Source organism: Sorghum bicolor, chromosome 6 (assembly GCF_000003195.3).
Source record: "Sorghum bicolor cultivar BTx623 chromosome 6, Sorghum_bicolor_NCBIv3, whole genome shotgun sequence".
NCBI lineage: Eukaryota > Viridiplantae > Streptophyta > Magnoliopsida > Poales > Poaceae > Sorghum > Sorghum bicolor.
The window spans coordinates 49501231-49518652 of NC_012875.2; the positions used below are offsets into that span (position 1 = coordinate 49501231).

General features: G+C 41.5%; 2 protein-coding genes across 2 annotated transcripts; one reads left to right on the forward strand and one right to left on the reverse strand.

Moving 5' to 3' along the window:
* On the reverse strand, positions 1084-5366 carry LOC8060187 (inositol transporter 1). The gene is made up of 6 exons (XM_002448056.2): positions 4692-5366; positions 4248-4318; positions 3821-4156; positions 2721-2828; positions 2456-2641; positions 1084-2306 (listed from the first exon to the last, which is right to left on the reverse strand). The coding sequence occupies exons 1-6, from the start codon at positions 4834-4836 to the stop codon at positions 1632-1634; spliced, it is 1521 nt and encodes a 506-aa protein (XP_002448101.1). The 5' UTR covers positions 4837-5366; the 3' UTR covers positions 1084-1631.
* On the forward strand, positions 9001-11693 carry LOC110436493. Its single transcript, XM_021463615.1, has 2 exons — positions 9001-9517; positions 11095-11693. Exons 1-2 carry the CDS (start codon positions 9001-9003, stop codon positions 11148-11150), a joined length of 573 nt encoding a protein of 190 aa, XP_021319290.1. The 3' UTR covers positions 11151-11693.

Below are 17422 nucleotides of genomic sequence, written 5' to 3' on the forward strand. Positions count from 1 at the left end.
GAAGCTCCCCTACGACCCCACGACTCTATGTCCTCTTCGCTTGAGAAGAGGAGCGTCTTTGGGGCGCTCAAGATGCCCTGCGCCGGCGGCATGCCAGCTTCCGTTTCTCGCTGCCTGAAGCTGGCGAGCACCTCGTTGCCCTCCGCGGCGGCCTCCTTCAGCCTGTCGCGCCACTTGACCAACCAGGTGTTCTCGATGGCGTGCTTCTCCGACGCCTCGACCACGCTGTTGATCTTGATGAGCAGCATGTCCAGCCGCCGCAGCTTCTTGTTGGCGGCCGCGGCCGCGTCCTTCCTATCGAGCCTCCCCACGAGTCCGGAGAACAGTACTCTTGTGAGCTCGCCGGTCACGGCAGAAGCGGCCGAGCTCAGTAGATTCTCAGCCATGTAGGAGGAATCAAAAGCGCCTACAATCTAGCGACTCATTCAATTGTATGTATTCATCTGCTGGCCGATTCTTCATCTTGGACAAGTATGGATTTGTAAGTTGCAGAAAGAAGTCTGCGCGGACGAGATGGCGATAGCTGACAAAGAAAGCAAACGCAATCGGAGGCATAAAGCTTCTCGTGGATTGGTTTGCATCGCCCTCGGCAGCGAGGAGGCCTGCCGGCGGCCTGCCCTGCAACTGTATACTGTCCAAAAGATAACAAGAAAAATGAAGCCGAACCGTGTGTATAACTGGTCCAGGTTGTAGATCTGCAGGGAACGGAGATCGCCGGCAGAAAGTTCCTTTCAAGCTGGACATCATTGCACCATCTTCTGTTGTCACATGACAGTAGAGTTGTAAGTGTGAAAAAAAAAAAACCCCGTTGACGAACTTGTTTCGGAACAAAATTCCTGTCCCTGGAAACCCAAATTGCCAAAGGGAAATATTTTGGAGCAATTATAAAGAAGGCTTCCGGAGGGTGCGCAGCCAGTGGCCACCGGCATTCTCCAGCAGTTCAGTGCCATCAATTGTATAACTGTATCTGTATACCAATACCGATGACCGGTGCAGATACCGGCAGACAGTGCAGCTCTTTCTCTCCATTTACCTACAGAAAGTCAGAAACAAGTCCATTTTGTCTCTCCAGAACATTGAAAGTGAGGCAAAAGTTTTACTGCAAAATATATGAGGAGAATACAGAAAAATCAAGTGTTTGTCTAGTTTTTTTTTCAACTAGGAGTGTCACATATCACCCCCAGACAACTCTAATCCAATACAAAGACCGACCCAAACGCCAACTCACCACCACTACTCACTTGGGCGCTTGGCCAAGAAAAAAAAAAGCGCCTACCCAACTGCCCTACTGACTCTCCAGGACATTATTCCGGAAACTGTACAAAAAAAATATAATCACCCATCTGGATCATACAACAGACCTTTTGGCATAATAGTTTGACATCACGGTACGACCTGATACTTTTACTCGCACTGAACATTTCCCACGATGACAACACGTACAATCAGGCAAAAGGATAGCAATAATATAAGCAACATGAGCCATCACATAAAACAGTTTGGATCTGCATCTCCACTTTCGTATGTACTTTCTTCCTACTATACTAGGACGGAGGTAATCAAGCGCAAGGCGGCCATCTTAAAAGTGTCGCCGCCATTGCTTCCGCGCTTGATCAATGCTGACAGGTAGCCTACGGCGCAGCAGCACCCAAAAGTCTCTGGCAGTTGCCGCTGTTCCCCCACGCTCTCTCCTTCCACATCTGCTCCACCTGCTCAAAGCTCAAGCCCTTCGTCTCTGGCACGTACATGGCCACGAAGATGAAGGCGAGCACCGCGATCCCGGCAATGATCAGGAAGGTCGGACCAGTCCCGACCAGCCCCACGATCGACAGGAACGTCTGTGCCACGATGAGGTTAGAGATCCAGTTGACAGTGGCCGACATGCCACCGCACATTCCACGGTATGCCTCAGGGTAGATTTCCGAGTTCACAGCCCATGGGACAGGCCCCATGCCTGGAGAGAAGAAGGCGATGTACAGAGCAAGGCCTGCCACCGCGAACCAGCCTAGCACGCCTTGGCATGTGCCATTAGCAGCACTCATGCAGAGGCCGGATGATGACTGCAGTATGAAGGCCAAGGCAAGAATGACAAGGGAGATCACAACCCCAGACAAGCTTGTAAGGGCCAGGCGGCGGCGGCCGCAACGGTCGATTAGGTAGATTCCAACAATGGTCCCAGCGGCATTCATGGCAGCGACGATGAGGGAAAGAAGCAAGGCCAACCTGTTGGAAGAGAAACCAGCCATCTGGACTATCGTGGGGCTGTAATACATGACGGTGTTGATCCCAGTAAATTGCTGGAAGGCCTGCATAGTTCGATGAGCCTAAATTAGAAAAGGTGGCACCCAGTTGTCTGTTCGATGCATAAACTGAATCTAGATACAGAACTTGTAGCGAAGTAGAATGTCTGCTTCAGAGCATGAGTAAATGAGTAAGCCAGAGAGGCTGAAAATACCTGAAGACCAGCCCCAGCAAAGAAAGCTAGCCTCAATTCTTTTGACTTGAAGACATCCAAATAGCTTCCAGCATTGTTGGACTGGAATTCATGCATGGAGGATGAAGCAAGCAGCTCTACCTCTTCCTCCAAACGATCAGAGTCATAGATCTTCTCAAGGACAGCAATAGCTTTTGCCTTCTCATCCTGGAATAAAAAACTTAGTTAAGGACAGGATATATCATATCAAAGGAGACAATGCATAACTGGACCAAAAGGCAATAACCTTCCAGTAAAGCCAACGGGGAGATTCTGGCAGAAAAAGCATCAGCACAAACTGTACAATGGCAGGGACAGCAGCAACACCAAGCATCCAGCGCCATGTTCCAGGAACCTGTTCCATGTAGCGTGCAGATTAGCAGTAATTACCACGACAAAGTACTACAGCTTAGGAATAACTCCGGTAGAACCGTAGAAGTCTCTTGACAATGAGGTTAGCATTCCCCTTTTCTTTCCCCTTCAACAGAAACATTTTATTTTACTTAATTATAGTGACTAGATCACATTATATATGCCACTTAAAGCGGCAAAGCATAATAGTATCCAAATAAGAGTTCTATTCCTCTTGGCCATTGTTCTGAAATATTAATGTTTCACATCAAATTTCCAGTACAATAAAAACCATGCAAATCAAATGAGTCATCAATTTTAATCATATAAACATATAGGAATTCATGAACAGATAGTGGAATAGGAAATCACTATTGTGGCAGGCTTTTGCTATTGGGCAACAACAGTAGAGGATGAGAGCCAAGCAGTGCTAAAATGTGCATTTGACAGGAATGCAAAGCAAAGAAGCAGCAAGTTCAGTGAACTCTCAAGAGCAGAGAGATCAAGCATTCCACCAACATCAAAGTTGGTACGCACCAAGCGATGCCTCTTCAGTAATACATCCGTTGCTGCTGGCAGGGGAAGGCCGACTCTTGGTTCATTGACAGTAAAGAGTGTTACACAATTAACTAGAACCAACAAGTATGTTAGAGCCATGTAAAAACATATATGAGAAGAAAGAACACAAACTTTTCAGTGTCACTGATGCTGAAGACATTTCTCATGAGATGCAGCTTTTCTTCATGGTTCTTGTGCAAGTGAACCACACCAAAATGTAAATGCAAGGAACACCATTTTAACTTGCTAGCATTGTATACGATGCAGAGTCACATTTACTAATCAAAATAGATAGATCTTTCAATTCAGCTGAAACAAAAGATAGTTGCTTTGAGCTTTACATATAAGATGCAAGATCCCCTAATTTCTAGTTGTCTAAGTGAGAGGGGCTTAGGCTGAGAGCAATTTCAAGGGTCCTAAGTGGAGATTGAGTATTACCTCAGTAAAGCCGAGATTGATAAGATAGGAGAAGAATTGGCCACCAGTAATCATGAGTACATTAGTTGACACCAAACCTCCCCTGATTTCTGAAGGAGCAGCTTCAGCAATGTATACTGGTGCCGTGACTGATGCAACACCCACACCCAAACCAACGAGGAGCCTTCCAATAATTAGAATGTAAGGACCAGCAGCAGCACACATGACAAGTGAGCCAAGAGCAAACATCATATCAGCAAGAAGAGTGGACTTCTTGCGACCATATGCATCATTGATCCAACCACCCCCAGCAGCTCCAAGCATAGCTCCGACTAAGGCCATGCTAACAATCGTTTCCTGAAGAAGTAACCAAACCCAGACACTCAGTACATACGTGGAGAGAGTGCCATATTGTGAAAACTCTAGTTAGCAGCAGACTAGACTGAACCTGTAAGAAGTAATTATCCCTGACCGCTGGAAAATCATCACGGATATACAGAAGGGCCCCAGATATGACACCTGACAAGTGAAATTTCTCAGTTAGAGGTGCAAATCTATATTGGTATTTCAGTCAAATTTCATAAGCTCTAAGAGAAATGGGCGTTGGGGGGGGGAAAAAACTCCTGCAAAATTAACTTCAGGTCCTGTGCAACAGGAGTGCAAATTATTCTGCACAATGTCTGGTTTTCATAAGTGTCCAATTCAGTACATCAAATTCAATCTATAATAACTAAAGAAAAGACTAAAGCATCAAATTCATCCTAGAAACGACTCCCTTCCAAATTTTTTTCATATCAAATGAACCAAAATCAAGCCCTACTCCTAACCAGCCAGAAAGCTGTGATATCCTACAATTAGAACTTTAGGATTTCTAGCAAGAGTTAGTATATACCTGTGTCGTAGCCAAAGAGGAATCCACCGATTCCTGCAGCGCCCGTGAGCGCAAGAACGTAGGGGTTGCTGAAGAACTTCATGTCCCTCTTCCCCGCAGCGTTCAGGAGCCCGGAGCTCCCGGGCATGGACATGTCGATCGTCATTCCGGCTCCGGCCAAGCCGAATCTCAATCAAACCACCAAAACTTCCCCCCGAAATCTAATCCCCCCGCCCCGGCCCGGCCCTACCTCGCAGGGGGGGCGAATCAGGCAAGCGCCCCCAAATCGCTCAAAATCCAATCTTTATCCAGCAAGATGTAAGCTCCCCCCACTCCGAAATCAAAAGAAGTGGAACAGCGGAACCGCGGGCCCGAAACGAGGACACGCTGGAATAAGGGAGAAAATTCTGGAACGGGTGGAGATTGGGGAGACTTTTGGACCGAGGAGAGACCAGTGTATTTGAAGCCAACGCCGCCCGTCTTAAATAGGGAGGATTTTGTTCATACGGTATGGGTCTGCCTAGCAGGGTAGTAGTAGGTGGGTGGATATGATCACCCGATCGGGGGAGAGGGAAGCTTGCAAGTCTGCAATGATCCGTTTGAGCCTTTAGCATCGCTCAATCAACTTGGACTTGCTTGTAGAAATTATTACGGTGATTTCCCTCCGTGGAAATCGGAAGAGGCCTGATCGCTCAATCAACTTCTCGCATGTTTTGCTCGTGCGTACAGTATATGCTAGTAAAAATAAAAATAGTGGTAATGCATTTTTATTTGTAACAAACTGTGTAAAAATAGCACCTGACGTGGGCATGCTTAATCCTCTTTCTCGCTTGCCCTTGGCGCCTTGCCCGAATCTTTTTCATTCAGATCTTGTTTAGTTGGAGTACTAAAAATTTTTAGGTGTTATATTGAATGTTTTGTAGATGTCGGAAAGAGTATATATTAATAAAAAAACTAATTATATAACTCGTTTGGAAACTGCAAAACAAAATTATTAAGCTTAATTAATCCATCATTAGTATATATAGGTAGCACTTAAGGCTAATCATGGCTTAACTATATTTAAAAGATTTGTCTCATGATTTTCAGCCAAACTGTGTAATTAGTTTATTATATATCTATATCTACCTATCTATAAAGAGTCAAAATTTCAGTCTGCCTTTTTTTTCTGTCCACCTAGGGATGAAAACAAAAATGATAATCTCCGATTTTTCAAATTCGTTTTTGAGTTTTTTCCGATTTTTAGGCCTAAACGAAAATGGTAGCGGTAACGAAAAAATGAAAATGAAAACGATAAAAATAATCGAAAACAAAAGCGAAAATGATTTTGTCCTCTTCCGATCGTTTTCGAAGATTCCCGTATTTAACTGGTAATTTACCGTTGATAATTACCGATTCAAAGACCTCTAACTAATAAATTCTAATTTATTTATAGTAGAATGTAAAATGCATTACCATCTCCACACACACAAGCACATAAGGCAAATATTTGTTTTTGAAACAAACACATCTCTGTAGTTCTCACGCAAGCTGCAAGCACATAACGGAATAAGGCAAATATATTTGTTTTGGAAGGAACTATCTATATAAGTATTTCATTTGTATAATGAGAAGACAATTATCAATCAACCAATCACCCTGTCACTTGCTCCTTGGTCCTTGCTGCATAGGTGCCCCCGTAACTCTAGCCACGAACGCAAAACTCTCCACGCGGCCGTCGACGGCACTAACTTGTTTGCCTTCTGTCCATTTCGTCCGGACACTAACTTATTAGTTGTGGCTTTATTTATCATTGTCATGTGAGATACTTCTTATATTACACGGTTTGATATGTTTATCGTTTTTGATGATATCATTTTCATGGATCCCGATCGTTATCGATGTATTTTTCGATCGACTATTATCGTTTTCGAAATTACCGGAATGTCGACGCCGTATTCGTTTCCGATAATATCGTATCGATTTTATTTTTGAAAAAAAGTTATGAAAATGAAAGTGATTTAGCCTCCTATCGATCGTTTCCGATCGTTTTCATCCCTATGTCCACCACAATCCTGTCCGCCGGTATCCCATCACGTCGTCATCTTTTCCGTTTCCTAGCGTGACTCCCTGACCAGCAACAAGTCTCTCCCTGACACGTCCTTTTCAACCTGACTGAGACACACACGGTGCCCCACGATGCGGTGATCCGTGCAAGCCATGGCCTTGTTTATAGTTTGTTTAAAAGTCAAAATTTTTTAAGATTCTTTATCATATTAAATATTACGGTACATATATAGAACATTAAATTTAAATCTATACCTAATAATAAAGAGACTAAATTTTAGAGTTTTTTTCAAGTCAAAACTTTTTAGGATTCCTTATCATATTAAATCTTACGGTACATGTATAGAACATTAAATTTATATCTATACGTAATAATAAAGAGGCAAAATTTTAAATATTTTTTTTCAACTATCCATTTGTCTGATCCACCTCTCTTTAACTACCGGACAATGGAGAGTTACTTAGACAAGTTAGAATAGCTTTTGTCTAGCGTGACATAGAGTTTGGTTCCAAAACTTATTAGGTCTGGACTGAAACTCTAGGTTCCTAATCTATATTTATATCTATATCTATTCTTTCTCCAATATATAATTGTCAAAATTTTAGTTTACCAGAAAATTCTGTCCGCCAACTCTTTGTTGCTAGGTTCGATTCGAACTACGTTTGAACTCGTTCTAGATGGAATTGGTTTGCTATTGAGTTTGGTTATAACTAGATTTAACCAGATAATGTAGTAGTCCGAGACAGGACAGATAAAAAATAATAGAAAAAAAGATAAACCAATAAAATAGAAAAATTTATATCTTTTTATTTGGATTACTTAAAGATGAGTAATCTATTTGTATTAGGATTAGGATTAGGATTCCTAGCTATCAAGATTACCCTATATGGAATCAAACTCTTGAATTAGAATTCATATTTAGCTTACTCAAAAGATTAAAGTAATCTATTTATATTAGGATTAGGATTTTTCCTAGCTATCAAGGTTATCGTATATAGGACCTATATAAAACTGGAATCAAACTCCATATCATATTAGATAAAAGTTATTTTAACTCGTGTAAGCACGGGTTATATATAATTTTGAATGAAAGAAACTTTACATTGTCCGGTAGTTAGAGGGAGACAAACAAAAAAAATAAATGGATAAAAAATAGGCTAAAATTTTGCCTCTTTGTTATTATATATAATTATGTAATAGAAATATAGATATATATTTGATAACTTTTTTCTCCCGTTGCAACGCACGGACATTATATATATATATATATATATATATATATACGGTAGCGCTATTCTACACCCTATGTGTAGAATATTATTCTACACCGCAAGTCAAAACTGAGTAGAAAAAATACTGAGCAATACTGAAGAGTGTTCAGTATCAACTTACCCAACACTCAGGACCACGAAATACTGAATAATACTAAAACATGAATACTGAGTGATACTGAATTTTGCTCAGTATAACAGTTTGGTGTAGAATAATATTCTACACCTAGAGTGTAGAATAGCACTTGTATATATATAGGGTAAATTTTTCCTACTCCCTAGAAGTAGTTACTCTCTTATTCCATCCTGGCTTGTCCCGCACTACTGCTCGCGGATCACAAACGACTAAACCCAATAAAGCATGTATACGGTATATAGCGCATACTATTAGTCATCCACCTAGTAAATGATTTTTTAATTATTTAATATATATATATATAACTAAAAAATCTACACAGCAATCGTCCCCACTCCCTTCGCTTCACCCCGCTTCCTGTACTTTTTTTTCCGCCATCCCTCAAAATACCATTCTTTACGGTCCCCACGTGACCCCTCTTTCCTAAATGCCACAACGACGGTCTGCACTTCAGCAAACGCAATCGACGGACTCCGCCCCATCTCGGTCTCCAGCACCGCATCGTCGCCGCCCCTAACCCTGGGCACGAAATACCGAAAACCGAAACCGAACCGAAAAATACCGAGAGCCGAACCGAAAAATACCGAAACCGAATAATTCGGTTCCTGTTCGGTACCAGGTTCCTAGGTACCGAATTTACCGAGGTACTTTCGGTACTGGGCTTCGGTAAACCGAAATTACCGAACAGTACCGAATTAGCCTGCCAGCAGCCCATGTAATAGCTATATAATATGTTTTGGACAACTATATATTATGTATTTGTGGACAACTATATATTATGTATTTGTGGCTTTCTATTTGTTTAATTTGACACTATTATTCTATATGGATTCATGTAAAATTTCTATCAAAATTTGCTACTCAACCTGATATTACATGTTATTCGGTACTTTCGGTATTTACCGGTACCGAACCGAAAGTACCGAAACCAAAATACCTCGGTACCGAGTTTTTCTAGGAACCGAACAGTACCGGCTATCTCTAGTACCGAATTACCGTATTACCGAACGCCCAGGGCTAGCCGCCCCTCCGTCCTCCCCCACGACTCCCCTCCGTCCTCCCCCACCGCTGCCGCCCCCGTCCCTGCAGCGCCTCCCCTCCCACGACCTCTCCAACGACAGCGGCTGCGACGACGACTGGGCCCGCCAACGCCGCCACAACGCCGAGCCCGCCGCCCCTGCGCCAACGCGGAGCCTCGCCCTACGTTTCGCAGGCTGCTCGTGGTCGTGGAAGCTGGGCGGGCGGCAGCGGAAGACGGCAGGGCGCGTGCGCGTCCCTCCTCCGATCCGAATCATCTACATCCGCGTCGCCAGGTCTTCATCGGGCCCTTCACCGGCGACGAAGCCCCGCGGCGGCGAAGCCAGCATGGAGCCCGTGCGTCCCTTTCCACCAGGTGTGCCCATCCCTTCGCTTCCCTTACTGTTGTGCAAGACCTTAAACCCAAACCATATCTTAAAGCTAATTGGTCTAATCTAATTTGGATCCCTTTAAAAGGTCACCATGCGTATGCGTGTATGTGCACAGCCAATGCAAGAACAAAATTACAGGAAGGTTGTTGCTCACAAAGTCAAGTAAAATGGGAGATACTGCCTCTGATTGAGAGATTGGAATAACGACATCATTTTTTTTTTGAGCGCAAAGATACTATGAAATTATCTAGGTTTCTAGATGCTCTAAAATTGGATGCAATAGATGTCTGATTGTGCAACTCGTGACATCAGAGACACCATATCAGTTTTTTTGATCAATAGTCTATGCAATATATGTCTAGCTTTCCATGTAATTATTTATTGTTGAAGTTCAGTTGTCTCCAGTAATAGATGTCTGAAGCAACCATGCTTGGTAATTATTTTTCGGTTTTTAAAGTATCTGAACATAGCATAGCATAGCGTTAGCACGACAATATACTATAGTTAGTTGATCAATCATTTTTTTGTTGGCCAGTGATTTCTGAATTGATTTCCATCCATCAGCATAAACTGAAATACTAATCAAACTGCAGATTATTCGACCTGTATTTTCAAAGATCCTGATGCTGTCCCCAGACATCTGGTCTTTAGTTCTCACTTCTCACTTACAACCTGAAATGGCTATTATGAATTTTGCTGCATCTTAGTGTTTGCTGAAACAGTTGGTGCTTAGTAGTTATCTTTGCCTTGTCGACAGCTGCAGCAAAGGTAATATCTGCTAAATTCTCGATATGTTGTTTTCCCTTAGTCATCGTTCAGGGTTGCTGATGATTGTTTTCGAGCATCAAATTTTGCTAGCTCATTTAGTTCCTCCAAGGTGGAGAGCTAGGCAAGATGCATATTGATATAGGCAACGTCATGGCTCAAAGCCTGTATTCAGTAGGTCTATATGTAGCTTGATTGCTTTATTATTTATGAACACTTGAAATTATGTCTGTGGGAGTTTGCTCAAAACGTACTGATGTGGGAGTTTTTGTTTTAGGGGTTACAGATGATGATTTGTAGACATGTGCACTAATCTGACAGATACCTCACCAATCGGTGCTGAAGTTTTATTCTACTCTTAGAAGTAATAGCACAACAATGTTTCAGTAGCTAAATCTGAAATATCATTATTGTTTTTTAAGCGACTGGCCATGCCTTTAGTAAGATTAAGATTGCAGTAATAGCACAACAATGTTTCAGAAGAAGGTATCCATAGTTGTGTTAGTTGTTTATTTGGGTTCTCTGAATTTTGGAAATTAAGCACAAAATTCTACAGGCATAATAATTATGTTACATCTTGGTATCCAACTGTAGATAAGAGCTGGCCTCTTTAGAATACCGATGTCAAGTGGGTTGCAGGGTGTAACATTTCCCATGGTTTACCTTCTCCAGCTTTGGTTGTTCGCAATTTGATGTAACATGAATCTTATGTTAGCTAACCTGAGGTTTCTGCAATTTGTGTAACAAAATCTCATATTACTCTTGTCTGCCTGACTTTTATGTGTTTTGCCACCAGTGCTCTGTCATGTCTGGCATGCATTTCCTTCACTTGTCGGCTTTGCTAATGATTGAGTGGGCTGTGAGTTAGCTGCATATTGGTACAATTTTAAAAAATAATGGTAAACTCTGTTAGGTCATGATTCACCGTTACCCATAGCAGTCATACGAGGAACTTACTCGCTGACCCAATATGCATGCTTGTTGTCCAGGTTTGAAGTTTCTTAGTATTCTCTTCTGGTGCCGTGGGAGCATAAGTTTTCATTTTTTGTAATGTCATGGGTATCTTCAGAGGTGCCTGGATGGAGTGGACTATCAAACGCACAAGTCACAACATTCGGTGATGTTTACCCTTTAGCAGCTAAACAACAGTTTTCAGTTTAACCCCCTTTTCTTGCTTGATTTTGTAATCAATTAGGTAATTATTAGTTTTCTCTTGACTATAGGCATTTTTAGCCATATGAGAGGGTTCTGACTGATTTCCGAATCCTATTGTAATTTCTGAATCCATGATCCAATAGTAGCTCACACAATAGTTATCAATTAAGGGACATTTGATGTTGAAAAATCTCAATCCAGAAAAGACTACGTACCATATGATGAGGATTATTATGCTTACTGGTTCTTGTTCTGTATACCTATATATAGATGTAGTTATGTCAACACTCATTTATGAATGCATGTTTTCTATATGGTTGGATGGAGTGTTTGTTGATATTGGGATGATTTAATAATTCCTCCATCCGTCGATCTTGTTTGTTTGATTCGGTAGAAATATTTTTTTTGACGAAATCACTTGTTGGAACAAATCTTTGCTCGAGATTTTAAGAATTGTTTTGCTGTTTTGACGAACCAGCTTTTCATGACACCGAATCATGCTGTTCCAATATATATAGCAGACATAATACATGTATGTTTCTGCACACTTGACACTTTATTCAGTCCATCTGCCTGGTGTTAATTTCAGCAGTGAATGCTGTCAGATCCTATGCTTGCTTAATAAGAGTACTGATGACCATACTGGTTGGAGAATGAGATCCATGAAAAGAAAAAAATAATTGTTGCGTGATGAATTGATAGAGGGTTTGATACTTAGTAGTTAGTAGATATAGTAGAGTTTGTGAGCCTATGACGCTATGTTCTCTGTGACTGTTAATTTCATAAACTTTGTTTTTTGGATTAAATATTATTTTAACGTTAGTATTTATTTTCACAGTATTATTGTTTTATCATCCGATCTGTATATTTTTAGTATAAAAGTTTAGTAGTCTCGTAGCAACGCACGGGCATAAACCTAGTATATATATATATATATATATATACACTATGCATGTATTCAAAGATTCGATGTAATGAGTGAAAACTTTTTTGGGTGGGAACTAAACAAGGCCTCAGTGGTGGTAAACTCACAATAATGGAGTGAGCTATTGTAACACAACGAATTGCAGGCCGTGTTTAGTTTCTAAAGGAAAAAATTTCGTGATACCGTAGCGTTTTTCGTTTGTTTGTGGTAATTATTATACAACCATAGACTAACTAGACTTAAAAGATTCGTCTTGTAAATTCTGACCAAACAAAGATTTGATGTGACGGAAAATCTTGAAAAATTTTGGATGTTTGTTTAGATGTAAACAAACCTCAGTTCGTCGGTCGTTGCCTCACGGCAGCTCACCTCACCTGGTACTGTTTGTATGTCATTTTCGTGTCGAGGCCTTGTTCCTCAAAACCAAAAAGTTTTCAAGATTCTCTGTCACATTGAATCTTGCAACACATGTATGAAGCATTAAATATAGACAATAACAAAAATTAATTATACAGTTTACCTGTAAATCGCGAGACGAATCTTTTGACTCCAGTTAGTCTATGATTGGACAATATTTACCATAAACAAACGGTAGCGAAATCTAAAATTTTTTTCATCTAAACAAGGCCCGAGACTCGAGACCCAGAAACTTCTTTTGAAAGAAAATAGTTCGTGATGGACGACGGATGCGCCTCACATGCCCTCCTCGGATGGATGAGCCAGCGACGGGCAAGTGCCAGCAAGGCAGCAGCCAACCGGCAAGGAAAGCTTCGACTCGATTAGCCGTGTCCGACTCCGACCAGCGGCGCTCTTGCCTAGCTAATCCTTCTTCCTTCTTGTCTCGCGTCATCGGGGGTTAACCTCCTGTTGGTTCGTTCGCCATCTGTCATCGCCTCATCCACAGTTTGATGTGTGGTCGCCGGTTGACCGGTTGGCTCTAAAATTGGAAGCGAGGCAGTGGTATAAGCGTCAGCAATCATTGGCCCCGTATCTTTATCCGTTTCAAGTGTTGTCGAGTCTACTTGGACGACCTCGAATATTTGTCGAGTCTATTTGGACGACCTCGAAAGTAAAAGTTGTAAGATAATTTTATAAACCCAAACATTATTCAACTGGCTGCATGCATACATGGGCCTTGTTTACTTCCAAAAAATTTTGCAAAATAGAAATAGTAGCACCCGTTTGTATTTGACAAATATTATCCAATTATGGATTAACTAGGCTCAAAAGATTCGTCTTGTCAATTCCGACCAAACTGTGCAATTAGTTTTTATTTTCATCTATATTTAATACTCTATGCATACGTCTAAATATTCGATGTGACGGGGAATCTGAAAAAATTTGCAAAATTTTTGGGGAACTAAACAAGGCCATGGTTAGAAATTGAGGAAGTGGAGAAATATGAAAGGTTGACATGATAGATATACAGGGTTATGTTTGCTTGGCTGAAAAATCATCGTTGAAAGTACTATTCGCTTGGCTGAAAAGTCATAGCTGGAAATATTATTCGTTGATTTATTATAAAAAAAACACTGATGACTAAACAAATTCGGCAGATAAACTCAAACAACGAGATAGAAGCAAAGTTATTTACAGATCGAAATAGAACCCAATCCAAACTCGGTCATGTAGGGGTCTGTGATAGAGTGTAAACAGGATTTAGTGGACCAAGACGATTTAGGGGTCTATTGAGATACTTACCTATTCAAACCTGCTACCGCTCGACCTCTTCATCATGAGTCCAAAAGGTAATACTCCTTTTTCCGGATATTCATTTAGAATAGATGCTTAGCACTATATATTTCTATAATATTCTGTGTTTATCATTTCTTTTGTGCCACGCATTGTAACCAGACAGAACTTCCAACTAGAATTTTCCTTAAAAAAATTGATGATGAAACTTTTTCTGCTGAACTTGAATTCTGCAAAATAGATTGTGCAAAGTTGAAGCTTGTAAGTTTAGGGATATAAATGGTAGAGATATACGTACTTCATTTGTATCCAATTGGAGGGGTTTATATCCGTTTGAATCTGATTGAAGGGGTTTATATCCATTCAAATCCGAGTCCGAACACTTAGCGTCCGACGCCGTATCCAAATTTAAATACTCAAAGTTGGATTTTTATAATGTTGATATCCATTTCTATTTATATCTTATCAAACACAAGTGGACTAGTCTCAGGATCCGAATCCAAGAGAAGAAAAACTATCCATATTTATATCCATCATCTATTTACATCCTTACTTGTAACTTATATCTACTCCTTCCAGTCTCAGGATACTACACCGCGTACTTTTAGGAATGTCTCGTGAGTTCCATCTTTGATTAAGAGCAAGTATAACAGTACATGTCAGCTTGTCTTATAGTCACGCCACATCAGTAAAAGTCTACGTGGAAGAGCTATAAGGGCATATACTACGTGGAAGAGCTATAAGGGCATATACAACCCACAGACAGGTGACCGTCTCTAAGCGCCTTGAATCTATCGTATAGACGGGTATAAAGACCAAACCCAAGCAAAGCCAACGGGATCTCCCGAATCTCCTGTTCCAGAGGTCATAGGGTTTCGCCAAAAAATCCTAACAGAGCTCTCCCCGATTAAAATTAAACATGGCGAGACTAGCTCACTAACCAGCTCTCTGCCAATCGAGCACACAAATTTTTTGGAGAAACCACAACCCCGAATCTACCTGTTGTGGTTGCGGAGGCGCGTCGGGGGCATCACCTAGGATGCCTTGGCGCCCGCACTCGTCAGCCCCGAACTCCTCCACTCTAGCTTGACCGCCATCGCCGCCGCGCGACGTGCAGGAGCCATGGCCAGCCGCTTCCCAAGCTCAGCAGATGCACCATCAAGGTCGTTGGGATCGATCACCGGAACCCTAACCAACCCTAGCATTGACCGGTCCCGATCACCGTGACGGGTGAATTGAATCTGGCGGGCGAGCGAGGCGAGGCAGGGCGAATCGAATGATTCGATGGAGAAGCGCAAAGGCAGGCAGACGGAGCTTCAACGGGGATGACAGCCTGCTGCTTGGCCTTTTGGGGAGAAGTGTCTAGAAATAGACGCTGCCGCGACGCGCACAAGAAGGCAGCACTGATGGATGACTTGTGGGGTCGGATTCCCTTGGCCCGATGCGTCGGCGACAGGTGGTGGTGGCTGCCCCAACCACTAGGAGTGGATAAAGTGGCGGCGATTGTTGGATTGGATCCAGGCACGGTGACAGTACTTAGCCTTATTTAGGCCTAGCTTTGTTTACTTCAAAAAAATTTGCAAAATCTTTTAAATTTCTCGTCACATCAAATCTTACAACACATATATAAAGCATTAAATATAAATAAAAATAATTAATTACACAGTTTGCCCGTACTTTACTAGACAAATTTTTTAAGCCTAATTAGGCCCTGTTTAGTTTCCCACCCAAAAATTTTTCATCCATCCCATCGAATCTTTGGACACATGTATGGAACATTAAATGTAGATAAAAAATAAATTAATTACACAGTTTAGTTGAGAATCGCGAGACGAATCTTTTAAGCCTAGTTACTCCATGATTAGCCTTAAGTGCTACAGTAACCCACATATGCTAATGACAGATTAATTATGCTTAATAAATTTGTCTTGCAGTTTCCTGGCGAGCTATGTAATTTGTTTTTTTATTAATTTCTAAAAACCCCTCCCGACATCCTTCTGACATATCTGATGTGACATCCAAAAAATTTTCGTTACCGATCTAAACAGGCCTAGTCTATGATTGGACAATACTTATCAAATATAAACGAAAGTGCTACAATGCCCATTTTACAAAATTTCTTGGAACTAAGCAATTCCAACTCTTTTTTTTTGCAAAAAACGGCTAATGTAGTATTTTCATTTGTATGTGACAAATATTGTCCGATCATAGACTAACTAGGCTCAAAAGATTTATCGTAAATTACGGGCAAACTATGCAATTAGTTATTTGTTATCTATATTTAATGCTCCATGCATATGCCGCAAGATTTAATATGATGGCGAATCTGAAAAATTTGCAAAAAAATTTTGGGATCTAAATAAGGTCTTAGTTCCACTCAAAATGTAAAGACTTTTCAAGATTTTCTGTCACATCGAACCACTCAAAATCTAAAGACTTTTCAAGATTTCATGTCCAATCGAATCCTATGGCATATGTATGAAGCATTAAACATAGATAAAAAAATAACTAATTGCATAGTTTGTTTATAATTTACAAGATAAATTTTTTAGGCTAATTAGTCCATGATCGATTAATATTTGCCAAATAAAAATAAAAGTGGTATAGTAGCGAAATCTAAAAAAAAATGGATTTAAACAAGGCCTTAGAGAAGAGGATATGTTTAGATTAAAATTCTTAAGGAAGAAAGTGTCTATGTTAGGGAATGGTTTGTCTCTGCCTACCATATCACAAGGTCAAGGCCACCATCGCTAAATATAGACAATAAGACGGATAAAAGATACAAATTAATAACAATTTCGTTGCAACGCTTGGGAGACTCAGATTTATCTCGTAAATCACAGACAAACTGCACAATTAGTTATTTTTTATCTATATTTAATGCTTTATATATATGTCGCAAGATTCGATGTGATGGAGAATTTTAAAAAGTTTTTAGATTTGAAGTGCGAGTGAACAAGGAATAAGAGCAGCTCAGCGGTGGAGGAACTCACAGCGCGGCAACGATGGCCAGCTGGTCCCTGCTAGAGGCGACCATGCGCTGGGGGCGCCAGCAGCGGCGGATGCGCGGAGCTCGCGACGTGGCATCAATGGGCATGGCGCGCGCCCTGCCGGAGACGTGTGGGCCACAAGCAACAGCTGGCATGCGGAGCATGCCGATGGAGCTCGCGTCTGCGGCGAGGCCAGCCGCCAGCAGGGCGGAGCGAGGCAACATGTTCGATGTAGAGGACAGGCGGCTGGCGCTGGCGTGGAAGGGCGTGATCTGCAACCGCTGACAAGCTCCTTTCCTAGCCCGACCTGCGCTGCAGCTGCGGCCACAACCTGATGCATCTGGCCATCTGCTCTTATAGTG

Bases quoted from the DNA above. Each gene is read 5' to 3' on its own strand.
- LOC8060187 (XM_002448056.2), bottom strand. From the start codon at position 4,836: ATGACGATCGACATGTCCATGCCCGGGAGCTCCGGGCTCCTGAACGCT. The intron at 2,829-3,820 runs GTAATACTCAAT...TACATGGAACAG, and splicing joins TCAATCTCGGCTTTACTGAG to GTTCCTGGAACATGGCGCTG. The intron at 2,642-2,720 runs GTTATTGCCTTT...TTTTTATTCCAG, and splicing joins CCCGTTGGCTTTACTGGAAG to GATGAGAAGGCAAAAGCTAT.
- LOC110436493 (XM_021463615.1), top strand. From the start codon at position 9,001: ATGTTATTCGGTACTTTCGGTATTTACCGGTACCGAACCGAAAGTACC. The intron at 9,518-11,094 runs GTGTGCCCATCC...TTTTGCCACCAG, and splicing joins CGTGCGTCCCTTTCCACCAG to TGCTCTGTCATGTCTGGCAT.